We start from the raw sequence: 17,175 nt of genomic DNA on the forward strand, positions 1-17,175 counted from the left end.
GGCAGGCCTGGTGGTGACAAAATCTCTCAGCATTTGCCTGTCTGTAAAGGATTTTATTTCTCCTTCACTTATGAAGCTTAGTTTGGCTGGATATGAAATTCTGGGTTGAAAATTCTTTTCTTTAAGAATGTTGAATATTGGCCCCCACTCTCTTCTGGCTTGTAGAGTTTCTGCTGAGAGATCCACTGTTAGTCTGATGGGCTTCCCTTTGTGGTTAACCTGACCTTTCTCTCTGGCTGCCCTTAACATTTTTTCCTTCATTTCAACTTTGGTGAATCTGACAATTATGTGTCTTGGAATTGCTCTTCTCCAGGAGTATCTTTGTGGCATTCTCTGTATTTCCTGAATTTGAATGTTGGCCTGCCTTGCTAGGTTGGGGAAGTTCTCCTGGATAATATCCTGCAGAGTGTTTTCCAACTTGGTTCCATTCTCCCCATCACTTTCAGGTACACCACTCAGACGTTGATTTGGTCTTTTCACATAGTCCCATATTTCTTGGAGGCTTTGTTCATTTCTTTTTATTCTTTTTTCTCTAAACTTCTCGCTTCATTTCATTCATTTGATCTCCAATCACTGATATCCTTTCTTTCAGTTGATCAAATCGGCTACTGAAGCTTGTGCATTCATCATGTAGTTCTCGTGCCATGGTTTTCAGCTCCATCAGGTCATTTAAGGACTTCTCTACATTGGTTATTCTAGTTAGCCATTCGTCTAATCTTTTTTCAAGGTTTTTAACATCTTTGCGATTGGTTCGAACTTCCTCCTTTAGCTCGGAGAAGTTTGATCATCTGAAGACTTCTTCTCTCAATTCATCAAAGTCATTCTCTGTCCAGCTTTATTCCGTTGCTGGTGAGGAGCTGCGTTCCTTTGGAGGACGAGAGGTGCTCTGATTTTTAGAATTTTCAGTTTTTCTGCTCTGTTTTTTCCCCATCTTTGTGGTTTTATCTACCTTTGGTCTTTGATGATGGTGATGTACAGATGAGGTTTTGGTGTGGATGCCCTTTCTGTTTGTTAGTTTTCCTCCTAACAGTCAGGACCCTCAGCTGTCAGTCTGTTGGAGTTTGCTGGAGGTCCACTCCAGACCCTGTTTGCCTGGCTATCAGCAGTGGAGGCTGCAGAACAGCAAATATTGGTGAACAGCAAATGTTGCTGTCTGATCGTTCCTCTGGAAGTTTTGTCTCAGAGGGGTACCCGGCCGTGTGAGGTGTCAGTCTGCTCCTACTGGGGGTGCCTCCCAGTTAGGCTACTCAGGGGTCAGGGATCCACTTGAGGAGGCAGTCTATCTTTCTCAGATCTCAAACTCCATGCTGGGAGAACCACTACTCTCTTCAAAGCTGTCAGACAGGGACATTTAAGTCTGCAGAGTTTTCTGCTGCCTTTTGTTTGGCTATGCCCTGTCCCCAGAGGTGGAGTGTACAGAGGCAGGGAGTCCTCCTTGAGCTGCAGTGGACTCCACCCAATCCAAGCTTCCTGGCCGCTTTGTTTACCTAATCAAGCCTCAGCAACGGTGGGCGCCTCTCCCCCAGCCTCGCTGCCACCTTGCAGTTCGATCTCAGACTGCTGTGCAAGCAATGAGTGAGGCTCCATGGGTGTAGGACCCTCCAAGCCAGGCGAGGGATGTAATCTTCTGGTGTGCCATTTGCTAAGACCACTGGAAAAGTGTAGTATTAGGGTGGGAGTGACCCAATTTTCCAGGTGTCGTCTGTCATAGCTTTGCTTAGGAAAGGGAATTCCCTGACCCCTTGTGCTTCCTGGATGAGGTGATGTGTCGCTCTGCTTCGGCTCTTGCTTGGTGCACTGCACCCACTGTCTGACAAGCCCCAGTGAGATGAACCTGGTACCTCAGTTGGAAATGCAGAAATCACCCGTCTTCTGTGTCACTCACTCTGGGAGCTATAGACTGGAGCTCTTCCTATTCGGCCATCTTGGAACCGCCCCCCCAGCCTTTTCTTTTTTTGAGATTGAGGCTTTTGTGTCACCCAGGCTGGAGTGCAATGGCGTGATCTCAGCTCTCTGCAACCTCTGCCTCCCGGGTTCAAGCGATTCTCCTGCCTCAGCCTCCTGAGTAGACTGCTGGGATTAGAGGCACCTGCCACCATGCCCAGCTAATCTTTGTATTTTTAGTAGAGACAGGGTTTCACCATATTGGCCAGGCTGGTCTCAAACTCCTGACCTTGCGATCCGCCTGCCTCAGCCTCTCAAGTGCTGGCATTACAGGAATGAGCCACCATGCCCGGCCATAGATTTCTTATGTCAGTAAGAAAAGTGATGAATTTAGACAGAAGTGTAGAAAATGCAATTTACATAGGAAGAAATAAAATTGGCCCAAAACATATAAAAATATTTAACTAATTCAGTTCAAAAAATTCAAGTTAATACAATAAGCTCCCAGAGCAAATGACAAAGATTTTTTAAAATTATAACATCCAATGTTGGTGAGGGCAGAGTTAAGCAGGTACTCTTAAATACAACTAGAGGGAAAGTTGCCAGTACTCAGTAAGAGCCTTAAAAATGTCATATTTTTTAAGACTAGAAATGCATCTTAAGTAAATACTAATCACATTTTCCCATGAAAACATATGTATAAGGATAATTATAGTGTTATTATATTTCTAGATAACAAATCATATTACATTCATACAATACTATGCAACTACAAAAAATAACATTAGGGAGACTACTTCTTAACATGAAAAAATTCTTAAAATATTTTAGGTGGAACAAACAAGATTAAAAACTTATACAATATATATGAGTGTCATAGTATATATTGTGTATCCTAGAAAAAAGACTGAAGTGAAATATACCAAAATATTAATAGTAGCATAAAGAGAATTTGTGGGTGGTAAAATTGGGGATGCTGATTTAAATTTTATCCTTTATTCATTTTTATTTTGCCATTTTTATTTTTTACAATAAGCATGTATTATTTACATAAATCAGAAAAGGACATAAGAGTTTCAAGACTGAGGGAAAGAGATTGGGCTCCTGAGGACTATATGGATGGTTTGGAATAACTAACATGGAAAAGATTCTAGGGAAGGAGCAAAAAGACATCAATAATGGATTAAGATGTGTTTGTGTAGCTAGAGAAAGACAGAGCCATAAATTGAGTTCAACTCTAGAACAACCAAACAGGTAGATATGTAAACACTTGTATAGTCATGCCAGGGGGAAAACTCTACATTTTTAATGCCACATTGAAAGTTTGTCTTCAAAAATCTCCCTATAATTGTTTCTCCATAACAAGTTAAAGCAAGCTGGAGCCCTCTACTAGAGTAGTCTTCTAGGAAGGGTAGAATTTATATTTGAAATTATAAAAGACAGGTTGATATGCTTCCATTCAGAGATGGAGTTTTTTCATATTCAGTGCTTCCAAGACTAATTTTCTACTAACCAGTTACTAATTTTTACAACGTCTTCTAGTATAAGGGGAAAGATTATTCTTTTACTAATGAAAAGAAGAGGGTGAATGGAACTGGACTGCAGAGAATTCTCAATCAGCTGAGATAGCTACACACAAATGACCGATGTTTACTTGCATATCTATGGAATCTCATTTAGAAGGTAACTGAAGAGAAGTAGGCTGAGATAAGAATACAATAGGACAAAAAACAAGATTTTCAGTTTCAAATGTAGGTAAGGATAAAACATAGTCTTTTTTTTTAGAAAGTATTACAATAGGCCGGGCATGGTGGTTCATGCCTGTAATCCCAGCACTTTGGGAGACCAAGGCAGGCAGATCACCTGAGGTCGGGAGTTTGAGACCAGCCTGACCAACATGGAGAAAACCCGTCTCTACCAAAAAAAAAAAAAAAAATTAGCTGGGCGTGGTGGTGCATGCTATTTGGGAGGATGAGGTAGGAGAATTGCTTGAACCCAGGAGGCAGAGGTTGCAGTGAGCCGAGATCGTGCCATTGCACTCCCACCTGAGCAACAAGAGTGAAACTCTGTCTTGAAAAAAAAAAAAAAGAAAAAATATTTCAATAATAGTTGGCATTTGGAATTATTAAAGGGCCAAATAAAATATTTTGCCTCTCTCATGTTTCATTATATCTTTGATTCTTTTGTAATAAGGTTTATTTTCTCCATCTGTGATTAGCACCACAATTTCCCAAAGGTTTATTTAAAATGTTTTAGTATTTTTTACATGAATACTAATAAAAATGCTATCAACTTTAACAGAGAACCTAATTTATAGAAACCAGTGATAGACTAGCATCATCTAAAGTCATATGAGAACTGATTGTGGATAGTCATCTGCCTGAGATGACACATAAGAACACTGAGTCAATCTCATGATCCTCTATCACCACCTTTAGCAAAAATTCCTCTCACCTTACTAAGTACATTAGAAAATTCAATATGGGAAATGTATATTTTCTCTTTTCCAACAATTACAAAGTGAACTCAGGCCACACACTTTTTCAAAAAAGGAAAACAGACAAATGGTAAGAGTATTTTCTGAGGCGTAGAAGTGGAAGAAACTTTTCCATATTTTGGAATAAGATTCTTGCAACAATAATGGCAATATTATGAAAGATCATAAAAATATCAGTTTTTCCATGGAAGAGGAGGAAAAGTTAATTTGCACCAGGCCAGTCTCTGAAATTAATAGGGAGGCAATGAATGCCTGCAGATGCCACCACATGATTTCAAGTCTTGGCATAAAATGAGAAAGGGGGTATCCATTCCTGCCAAAGTAAAACTTCTATATAACCCATATCAAAATCCGTTTAGTTCCTGCAAGGAGATTTAATTCTCCTACAAGGAGAATTCAATAAAAATATGAATATTTTAGCATATGCAAAGTTCAAACAATCATATTCAGAATTATTATGGTGATGTCAAGATTGCTTAAACTCTAAACAGTGGAGCTCTAAGAGACACATGCGATTGTTTTCAAGTAGTCTGACTGCTGAAGAGAATTTGAGGAACAAAGTGAAGCTGGAGTAGGGAGACAAAGAGATAATTGATATTATCACACATTTCTGTGTCATAGGCACAGTTCTAGGTGGTTTACCTTATTTTACATAATCCTTACAATTACCCAGTGGGGAGACATTATTATATTCATTTTATGAGTAAGAAAACTGAGGCTCTAAGAGGTTATTTTACTTTTCCAAGGTCATACAGCAAATAAAGGGTAGATTTGGAGCCTTGGCTCAGATCCCTCACTTTCTGAAGTTCATGCTCTTTGGAATCCAAAGATTCTCAAACTTTGGTGTGAATATAAGTCACATGAGAGTGGCTTTTTACAATTACAGATTCTTGAGTCTTATGCCTAGAGATTCCATTTAGGTCTGCGATGAGTCTTAGGAATCTGCATTTTTAACAACAGCATTTGTTAAAATTATTACATGTAATCATGATGCAGATAGACTGGTGATCTTATATTAACATGTTAAGCTATTCCTGATTTAGTTACCAACACAGTACTTACCGACTGCCTGTGAAATCTCTTAATGAGTAAATATTCTCGTTCATGTATACCTGGGAAGAATAAATGAATAGGAATAAGAATAAGAATAAAAGAATAAGTGGCTTAATTGAAGTTTTATTTTTAAATATTTATTGAACGAGTGAATGAATGAATAACTAAATAAGGAGTTGCATGTCTAATATGTACCAGGCAACGTTCTAAGACCAGGAGTTGTAAAGATATATGGTATAATTTTCACCCCAAGGAGCTTGTAACCTGCAGGGACAGAATTTAATAAGAAAAACCAACTTGTATAGATGATAGAAAAAAATAAGAATAGCCAACTTGGTAATACAGGGCAGTTGGGGCACAAAGGAATAGAACGCAATCCTATTGTGGGTGAGTGAGAACATATAAAGCTCAGATTTTTACAAATAAGTAGGTATTTGCCAAGTAGACGAGAAAAGTCAAGCCAATCTGGGCAGAGGTGGCAGTGTGGGCAAGTGCATGGAGATATAAAAGGCCCTGGCACTCTTACTAGGGACATATAGCTGTAATGGCCACAACATAGAGATGAGGCTGGAAGGGTCATGTAGGACCTTTCAGGGATCTGGACTTAGCCTAATTTTCTTCTCTATCAGACTAGAACATCTTGAAGGAATTTTTTTTTTTTTTTTTGAGACACAGTTTTGCTCTCACTCTGTTGCCCAGGCTGGAGTGCAGTGGTGCAATCCTCAAACTCCCCAGGCTCTGGTGATCCTCCCACCTCAGCCTCTGGAACAGCTGGCACTACAAGTTCATGCCACCACACCCAGCTCATTTTTGTTTTTTTGTTGTTTTTTTGTAGAGACAGGATTTTACCACGTTGCCCAGGTGCTGGACTTGAACTTGGGCTCGATCTGCCCACCTTGGCCTCCCAAAGTATTGGGATTACAGGCATGTAGCCACCATGCCCAGCCTAAGGGTTCTTTTATATTAGTGCAAATGGTAATGATGCCTTGGAAACTGATGAAACATTTGAGAGAAGCATGCTTAAATGTCACTCAGTTTAAAATATGGGTCTTGGAATTTACGATTTTTTTTCTATGTTTAGAACATAAGGCACTTTAGAGGCACAGACTTTATTAAAGTAACAAGGAATGCTGCAATAACTAGGTAGGGGCCCATGCCAATAGTTGAAAGGACTCTTTAGGGACTTTAAGAAAATGACAAAAAGAGTCATTAAAAATGGCAATATTCACTTTGGGAAGAGAACTACCTACATTTTGTCACATAGTTGACTCATACATGTTTATATAAAACAGATTACAAATGACAAAATATCACAATTCCTCCTCACAAGGGAAACTGATGAAAACCTTTAACTTGGTTGGTGAAAAAATTTTTTCAATTTCTGACTCTGTCTGGATTTCCTCTCTTTTATTACTCAAAGGTTTTTGATCCTCTTTATTGTTACTGTTTTCTCCCTAAATCTGGTTATGCTAGAATATTTCTTCCTCTGTTGTGGGCCTTCATTCTGTCTCTTATAAATTTACTCAAATGTGTATCTAAAACAATTGGCAGAATGATTTTCCTTTCTTGGTTTGCCTTGTCCTGGATCTAGTGAGCTCCACAAAATGTGTTCTTCTTCCATGTGGATCCCCAGGGTCTTCTTGCTGCTTTGGGTCACGTGCTGCCAAAAAGGTGTTTGATTCTGAGTTTTTGTGGGAAGTGTGACATGTTGACTGGGACTAGACAAGAAAAAGAGTATTTCCCTTAGATAGAAACAGACACTTTTGACATATTTTGCAGAGTACTAACAGTGAACCATTTCAATCCCATCAATCACTTATCTTTGAGCAGGATCTCAAGTTTATCCAGTTCAACCATTTTTCTTCTTTTTAACTTTTATTTTAGGTTCAGGGACACAGGTGGAGGTTTGTTATATTGGTAAATTGTGTGACACAGGGTTTGGTGTCTAGATTATTTCATCACCCAGGTAATAAGCATAGTACCCAATATGTAGTTTTTTCCATCCTCTGCTTCCTCTCACTCTCTACCCTCAAGTAGGCCCCAGTGTCTGTTGTTTCTTTCTTCGTGGCAATATGTACTTGATGTTGAGCTCCCACTTATAAGTGAGAACATATGGAATTTTGTTTTCTGTTTCTGCATTAGGATTTGCTTAGGATTGTGGCCTCAAACTCCATCTATGTTGCTACAGAGGACATGATCTCATTCTTTTTTATGGCTGCATAGTATTCTATGGTGTATGTGTATCACATTTGTTTACTGGGTCTTCCATTTTTGGGCATTTAGGTTGATTCCATGACTTTGCTATTGTGAATAGTGATATGATGAACATACATGTGCCTGTGTCTTTATGGTAAAAGAATGTATTATATTCCTATGGGTATATACCCAATAATGGGATTGGTGGGTCAAATAGTACTTCTGTTTTAAATTCTTTAAGAAATCACCACATTGTTTTCCACAATGGCTGGATTAATTTAGTTTAGTCATTTTACACCTACTGTAGCCTAGCTTGCCTGTGCAAACAAAAGCTGGAATTGACAGGAACTAAGATGAGCCCATTGTCTGTTAATTACTTACCTCTGCCATCACAATTACTTGTTTCTTATTCTTCTTGTATGCTGTCTCACAATTCTAGCCATTTAGCCTAGATTCATACTGTTCATTTGTAAAGTGAACTAAATGGAGGGTAATAATGAATTTGAAGGCAACTAAATGAAGAATAAACACCAAACAAGATAAATTAAAAGGGAAACATATGTACAGCAGATTGTCCCACTAGCTACTCTGATATTTTATTTTGGTCCGCCCTTCAAACAAATGTGTATGTGTAAAGTTTAAGTGTAAATATATTAAAATATGGCCACAGGGATGTTTGTTACAATGGGCATCATGCCTGTATAGTAAAGTGTTACAGCGGCACCATTCATACCGCTGAACTTCACGATCTGTCAGCATTTCCATTTTAAAACCCTTTCTGAATGAATTCCAAAAGCTACAGCATTACCAGAGAGCCCATTAATTTTCAAATGTATATATAAAGTTAAATTAAAACTGGTACTTTGGAATTTGCCTTTAAAACTTTGAGGATTTCTCCCCTGAGTCCCTCTCCCCATTAAAAAATAATTGCTACAAACAATGTGACCCTAATGCCAGATGTAGTACCATGTTGGAGACAGGGGAGAGACTGATTGGGGGACAACTCTCTACAGAGATATATTTTTTTCTAAACCTTTTAGTGTCTCTCTACCCAAATTCTTTTAAAGAACTATTATTATAGAGCAATTTATGGAAATAATAGGTATTTCAGGAGTGAAAGGAAATTTTCTACCCAGATTTACTTTTCCTGAATCTCCTCTGGCAATTTCCCTCATTTTTCATACAACAAAATTTTGTTCTAAAAGTCACTGAAAAAAAGTTTAAGGTTACATATTATAATTAGAATGCAATTTGTTCTAGATGTACACAAATAAAATAATTTTCAAGTAATAGTTTGCAGATATGCTAACAGATAATTGAGGCACTTGGAATCATAGTAACACACTAAATGGTATTTCCTAATGTTAATATTTTTTCAAGAAATGTATCATTGGAAGAGAGTTAATCGTGTGTACATAAAATTTAAAGAATAGTATCATATAAGAAATACTATATTATTAGTATCTTTGAAGGCTCTGTATGCCCTCCAGACCCCAAATCAGAGCTTTTAACATTTGAAAAAATTATAACAAGGTTTGGGCCAAAATAATTTTGTTTTTCAGTATATGAAGAATTAATATTTACTTAAAGGTTCTTGTAAAAGAGTACAGCAGGAGTGATATTTCTTTCCCCACTGAAAATAAATCCTTTGTGTATGAGCTTCATACACTACTGCATTTGTCTAGTCAATCTGTCCATGTCTCCTCCAAGGCTAACCTACGTCTTTGCTTGGGAAGAGCTCTCCCATTTCTGATCTCTCTGTGCCAGCCCAATCGGTCTGCCACAGTTGTTTCCTGGCAGTACTGAAAATAAGAAAAGCGTGTGATTAATAATAGGGTTCAATAGAACTACACTTACCAGGAACAATATTGGCTTTCATCCAATAGGGAAAATGAATCCAAACGATTATATTTGACCCTCTTGTGCTCTAAAATAAGATTACCAACATATGCACACTTTTATTTATTCAAAGATCTCAAAGGCTTCAGATTGGCAAGAATTCCAAGATGAAATTTCTTAAATTTGCCCTCTGAATTGTGCCTTGTAAAATTATTTTTTCAGTCATACAATTTTTAGTTTACATTTACCATGATACAGTATTTCTCCCATCGTTTTTCTAACCTAGATTGAGGTTTATACTAACTGTATAAGCTAATTATGTAGAGATATTTCCCTTCCTCTTGTTTTATTTAGTATTTGCACACAGATTATTAAATCAAGATTATTTTCCTATGAACCTGGTGCGTGTGTGTGTGTGTGTGCACTCATGTACAGAAACAGACACCTAATTCAAGAACAAACTTATTTCTCTTTCATCACTGGTCTTTATTTCAAGTCTGTCTATTCAGCTCATATTTCTACATTTTAATTTAGGAAGCAAATTCACCGAAAGGCACTAGTTGGTTAACATACAAATTACTTCTCTCCTCAGAGGAAATCTTAGTCATGTTTAAAGGCTTTATAACACTTTTTTAAGTTAATGGAATTAAATTGTTAATGGAATAATTTGTGTTAATATTTACTAAAATAAAAAGAAATGTGAGAGCACCTTGATGTTTAAACTGTTCCAAAACTAGGGAATTAGGATGGTAGCTGACCACTGTAATTACCAATCATTTTCTTCTCAGAGGATGTTTTGGTTTTTTAAAATTTTCCCATTCTCATAACCACTATATCTGATGTGTAAAACAAAATATCTGTAGCTTAGGACCAGAAAAATATATTTTTGGAACATATACTCAAGGAGAAAGTATTTAGAATTCCGTTAGTGTCAGCCCCAAAGTATGGAGTATTACTTTGGTTAAAGAAATACTAAATGTGGATAGAAAATATTTAGGAAATACAAGAAATGGAAAGAATTAGAGTATGTCTTCAAGGGTAACCAGACTTATTCTAGGAGAGATGGATGTTCTTCCTAAAAATCTTTGGTTTAGACTTTGGTTTGAATAACATGCAAGAGAAACATTTATAGACAACAGTAGCTAGGATGAATTTTGTTCCCTGAGTAGCATTTTATAAAAGAATGCATGTGAAAGGATTTTAAAGCTCATATACCAGATTGCATAGAGAACTGTTTCCATTATATGAAGTTAGGTAGCACTTGAATATCATGAATGAATACAAGCTTTGTGTGGAATGTTTCTTTTCAATGCAATGTGATATTAAGTATATTTATGTAAATAATGGGTGAAATTTTTAATATTATATAAATATTACCTTTATTATGTGATACTTCTGGAAGAGTCTCTTAACTCCCTTACTTTTGACTTAAGATGTCAGGGAAATCATACAGGCTTTTTAGGAAACGCAAAGGAATGTATAAAATGCCCCTCCCACTCTGGATGAGAGAATCAATGCTCTTTTCATGTATCTACATTTCTACAGGTAGGTATATAGCTAAACAGAAGTCCATGAACATCTGTATGTGATATAGTAGAGTTGACTTAGCCCAGTGTAGAATCAAATCTTAACTTTGCTACGTAAAAGCTATGGGACCTTAGGTACATTATGTAATGTCTCTCAGCTTCAGTTTCCCTGTTTGTAAAACAAGGATGATATTACCATGTTCATAGGGGTGCTGTGAAGATTAAGTGAAATAATTTATGTAAGATACCATACAGTCCCTGGCACACAGCACATGCTCCGTAAATGTTACTGTCTCCTAACTATACTTTCAGATCTGCAGTATAGATACTTTTAATCCCAATTTTACAAATGATGACATAGACTTAAAGACAAAGCTATAGTTGCAGAGCAAGTGAATAGCAGAGTCACATTAGAAAGGCAGACTTTCTGATGATAATGATAATAATAACAACATTATCTTTACTACTACTAGGTAGTGAATTTCATGCTGGTTGATCGATGACATTTTACTCTAAAACTTAACGTATTTCGGTAATAGTGGCAGAAATAGAAAGTTGAATCCAATTATTGTGACACAATAAAGAAATTATTATAAATCTTGTACATTAAGTAATAAATCCTTTTTCCCCCTTTCCTTTTAAATTTGCTTCTTACTTGCAACTCTTATGAAGCTTACATTGCAGACAGGGAACAAACTATCCTCAGAGAGAGAAAAGGCACTCTTCCCCAGCTGCATGGTCCAAACCCAGGACAACCAGAAACAGCCTGCTTTCACTTGGAAACAAAACTTAAAACAAATGCTGCAATTACTTAAGCTATCAGTTTAAACCAAGATGCATCTGCCTCCAAACCTCTCCAAATGGTAACAATTATTGGTTTAATGTTGCTGCCTTGCCACTAATCAAGACCTGTATTTATACTCTTACGAATAAATGTGTATTCACATAGCTGGTTTACATGTGAAACAAAACATTTCTATGAATCCTTAGAGTTTGTGTTTGCTTCGGGCTCAGCCATTTCACCAGGTGTTACTAGGTAGGAGCTCTGTGTTGGGGGAGACCCTTTCAGTAACACAAATCCTGCCTAATACTGGGTCACTGAATCTAATGTGGTCAGAAGAGGAAAATCCTTTTTCTTTTTATTAACTTCAATAATTTTGAAAACCTAGGAAATCTGTTACAATGTGGGTACAGGTTAGAATATAATATTTCTTCATAAACAAATAAAAGTTGTTGAGGGGTTAATTGAAACAATTGTTCACACACACATAACACAAGCAGCTCTGAGCATGTGAAGCCAGTGTGAGTTCACAAAGAGCAAGCTCTGACAGACTAATATCTTTTTTGGACAGGTAGGCAAAACTGGTGATCAAAGAAATGCATTTCAATACAGTGTATCTGGATCTTAGAAAGGCATTTGACTGGATTTTTATGACACTGTCATGGAGAAAACAGAGAAATATATTTTAGACGACATAAGCCAAAGAATATACTGCATTATTATTCAAGGAATGTTAATTAATGGATATGAACTTTCATAAACATCTTTTAGTACACCGCAGAGTTCTGATGTTGATCCTTTCCAAATTGAAATTTTCAAGTTTTTAGATAAGGACACTTGGGAATGCTGATCAAATTTGGAAATGATATAATGTTGGGATTTGAGTGGAGTGACCGACTTGTCCCAATTTGCCTGAAACTTTCCCAGTTTGGACACTGAAAATCCTGAATCCTGGGAAACCCCTCAGTTCCAGGCAAACTGGATGGTTGGCCACCGTAGATTTGAGCAGCAACTAGAAGGAGTAAAACATTGCCAGGCAGCACAAAGCACTGACTCGTGAGAGAGCCTAGTGTGTTTGAGAAACTACAAGTGGTTCAGGGTTGCCAGACCACGTATTGGTAGACAAGAGCAGTCAGCTAAGAATCAGGTTCCATAGGATCTTTGTTTTGTTAATTGTGATAAAATATATATAACCTAACATTGGACATTTTAACAATTTTTAAGTGTATAGTTCAGCTTTAAGTACATTCACATCATTGTGCAACCATCACCACCAACCAATCCTGAACTTTTTTCATCTTTCCAAACTAAAATTCTGTACCCATTAAACATTAACTCCCTGCAGCTCTAGCAACGACCATTCCACTTCCGTCTCTATGAATTTGCCTACTCTAGGTACCTCATAGAAGTGAAACCATACAGTATTTGTCCTTTTCTAACTGGCCATTTTCACTTAGCACAATGTCTTCAAGGTTCATCCATATTGTAACATATGTTAGAACTTCCTTCCTTTTTAAGGCTGAGTAAGTGTATGTATATGCCACATCTTGTCAATCCACTCATTCCTTTCATCTCATTCATTCATCAGCGCACTCTTGGGTTGCTTCTGCTTTTTTGTTATCGTGTGAATAATGCTGCTATACCCACAGGTGGACAAATATCTCTTTGAGTCCCTACTTCCAATTCTTTTTTTTTTTTTCACTGTAATAAAGTCACACCTACTTTCAATTATTTTGGGTATATACTGAGATGTAGAATTGCTGGATCACATGGTAATTCCATTTTTGAGGAACTACCACACTGTTTTTCATAGTGCCTGCACCATTTACATTCCTACAAGCACAAAGGTTCCAGTTTTGCCATATTCTCACTTTTCTTTTCTTGATAAGTAGCCATCCTAATGGGTGCAAAGTGTCTCATTGCAGTTTGATTAGGATATCCCTAATGATTAGTGATGTTAAGCCCCTTTTCTTTTCTTTTTCCTTTTGTCTTTTCTTTTCTTTTTTTTTTTATTATACTTTAAGTTTTAGGGTACATGTGCACAACGTGCAGGTTAGTTACATATGTATTCATGTGCCATGTTGGTGTGCTGCACCCATCAACTCGTCATTTAACATCAGGTATATCTCCTAATGCTATCCCTCCCCCCTCCCCCCTCTCCCCACCACACAACAGGCCCCGGTGTGTGATGTTCCCCTTCCTGTGTCCATGTGTGTTTTTTTTTTTTTTATACTTTAGGTTTTAGGGTACATGTGCACAATATGCAGGTTTGTTACATATGTATCCATGTGCCGTGTTGGTTTGCTGCACCCATTAACTTGTCATTTAGCATTAGGTATATCTTCTAATGATGTCCTTCCCCCCTCCCCCTACCCCACAACAGTCCCTGGAGTGTGATGTTCCCCTTCCTGTGTCCACGAGTTCTCATTGTTCAATTCCCACCTATGAGTGAGAACATGCGGTGTTTGGTTTTTTGTCCTTGCGATAGTTTACTGAGAATGATGTTTTCCAGTTTCATCCATGTCCCTACAAAGGACACGAACTCATCATTTTTTATGGCTGCATAGTATTCCATGGTGTATATGTGCCACATTTTCTTAATCCAGTCTATCGTTGTTGGACATTTGGGTTGGTTCCAAGTCTTTGCTATTGTGAATAGTGCCACAATAAACATACGTGTGCATGTGTCTTTATAGCAGCATGATTTAGAGTCCTTTGGGTATATACCGAGTAATGGGATGGCTGGGTCAAATGGTATTGCTAGTTCAAGATCCCTGAGGAATCGCCACACGGACTTCCACAATGGTTGAACTAGTTTACAGTCCCACCAACAGTGTAAAAGTGTTCCTATTTCTCCACATCCTCTCCAGCACGTGTTGTTTCCTGACTTTTTAATGACCGCCATTCTAACTGGTGTGAGATGGTATCTCATTGTGGTTTTGATTTGCATTTCTCTGATGGCCAGTGATGATGAGCATTTTTTCATGTATCTGTTGGCTGCATAAATGTCTTCTTTTGAGAAATGTCTGTTCATATCTTTTGCCCACTTTTTGATGGGGTTGTTTTTTTCTTATAGATTTGTTTAGTTCATTGTAGATTCTGGATATTAGCCCTTTGTCAGATGAGCAGATTGCAAAAATTTTCTCCCATTCTGTAGGTTGCCTGTTCACTCTGATTGTAGTTTCTTTTGCTGTGCAGAAGCTCTTTAGTTTAATTAGATCCCATTTGTCAATTTTGGCTTTTGTTGCCATTGCTTTTGGTGTTTTAGACATGAAGTCCTTGCCCATGCCTATGTCCTGAATGGTATTTCCTAGGTTTTCTTCTAGGGTTTTTATGGTTTTAGGTCTAACATTTAAGTCTTTAATCCATCTTGAATTAATTTTTATATAAGGTGCAAGGAAGGGATCCAGTTTCAGCTTTCTACATATGGCTAGCCAGTTTTCCCAGCACCATTTGTTAAATAGGGAATCCTTTCCCCATTTCTTGTTTTTGTCAGGTTTGTCAAAGATCAGATAGTTGTAGATATGCGGCATTATTTCTCAGGGCTCTGTTCTGTTCCATTGGTCTATATCTCTGTTTTGGTACCAGTACCATGCTGTTTCGGTTACTGTAGCTTTGTAGTATTATAGTTTGAAGTCAGGTAGCGTGATGCCTCCAGCTTTGTTCTTTTGGCTTAGGACTGACTTGGCAATGCGGGCTCTTTTTTGGTTCCATATGAACTTTAAAGTAGTTTTTTCCCATTCTGTGAAGAAAGTCATTGGTAGCTTGATGGGGATGGCATTGAATGTATAAATTACCTTGGGCAGTATGGCCATTTTCACAATATTGATTCTTCCTACCCATAAGCATGGAATGTTCTTCCATTTGTTTGTATCTTCTTTTATTATATTGAAGAGTGGTTTGCAGTTCTCCTTGAAGAGGTCCTTCATGTCCCTTGTAAGTTGGATTCCTAGGTATTTTATTCTCTTTGAAGCAATTGTGAGTGGGAGTTCACTCATGATTTGGCTCTCTGTCTGTTATTGGTGTACAAGAATGCTTGTGATTTCTGCACATTGATTTTGTATCCTGAGACTTTGCTGAAGTTGCCTATCAGCTGAAGGAGATTTTGGGCTGAGACAGTGGGGTTTTCTAGATATACAATCATGTCATCTGCAAACAGGGACAATTTGACTTCCTCTTTTCCTAATTGAATACCCTTTATTTCTTTCTCCTGCCTGATTGCCCTGGCCAGAACTTCCAGCACTATGTTGAATAGGAGTGTTGAGAGAGGGCATCCCTGTCTTGTGCCAGTTTTCAAAGGGAATGCTTCCAGTTTTTGCCCATTCAGTATGATACTGGCTGTGGGTTTGTCATAGATAGCTCTTATTATTTTGATATACGTCCCATGAATACCTAATTTATTGAGAGTTTTTAGCATGAAGAGTTGTTGAATTTTGTCAAAGGCCTTTTCTGCGTCTATTGAGATAATCATGTGGTTTTTATCTTTGGTTCTGTTTATATGCTGGATTATGTTTATTGATTTGCATATGTTGAACCAGCCTTGCATCCCAGGGATGAAGCTCACTTGACAGAGTCTTGCTCTGTCACCCAGGCTGGAGTACAGTAGCACGATCTCTGCTCACTGCAACCTCTGCCTCCTAGGTTCAACTGATCCTCCTGCTTCAGCCTCTTGAGTAGCCGGGACTACAAGCATGTGCCACCATGCCAGGCTCATCTTTATATTTTTAGTAGAGATGGGGTTTCGCCATGTTGGCCAAGCTGGTCTCAAACTTCCTGCTTCAAGTGATCCACCCACCTCAGCCTCCCAAAGTGCTGGGATTACAGGCTTGAGCTGCTGGGCGCCCAGCTATTAAGCCCCTTTTCAAGTGTTTATTAGCCATACATCGATCTTTGAAGAAATAGCTATTCAAATATTTTCCTCATTTTTAAGTTGTTCTTATTTTTATTTTTTTTAGTTGTAGGAGTTATTTATACATTTTTGCCATCCTAATGGGTGTGTGTGTTGGATCTTATATGCCATCAAATACACTAAGCTTATCCTTTCACAGGATGAAATCATTCAGGAATTTTTAGCAGATGACGGCAAGAGATTTAAATTTTAGGTGGTTCAATCTAGAGAAGTTAAGGAGAAAGATTGAAGGAGGTGAGGCCAGAAGCAGGGATGCAATTTAGAACCTCTTATAATTGTTAGTCAAGAAACAACAAAGACCACTGGTAGTGGAGTCGGGCAGGAAGAAATATACATGAGATTTTAACAGGGCACTATCAAAAGTGATGGATGACTGGTGGCAAAAATCCAAGAAATTTTCTGGTTTCTGACTTAGGAGACTGAGTGGATGGTGACATCATTCACCAAATTCAGGAGTCTAACGAAAGGTAAAATCAACTTCGTATAAATT

The 17,175-nt window shown here is 37.8% G+C and overlaps 1 protein-coding gene across 1 annotated transcript in view; it reads right to left on the reverse strand.

The window, feature by feature from the left end:
- The window catches only part of COL24A1 (collagen type XXIV alpha 1 chain), a 486,748-nt gene that overhangs the window by 422,028 nt on the left and 47,545 nt on the right, over positions 1-17,175 (reverse strand). Inside the window, exon 2 of the mRNA XM_063624268.1 lies at positions 5,444-5,493. Coding sequence (XP_063480338.1) covers positions 5,444-5,493 — 50 coding nt within the window. The remainder of the gene's footprint in view (positions 1-5,443; positions 5,494-17,175) is intronic.

This window comes from Symphalangus syndactylus, chromosome 12, assembly GCF_028878055.3.
Source record: "Symphalangus syndactylus isolate Jambi chromosome 12, NHGRI_mSymSyn1-v2.1_pri, whole genome shotgun sequence".
Classification (NCBI taxonomy): Eukaryota; Metazoa; Chordata; class Mammalia; order Primates; family Hylobatidae; genus Symphalangus; species Symphalangus syndactylus.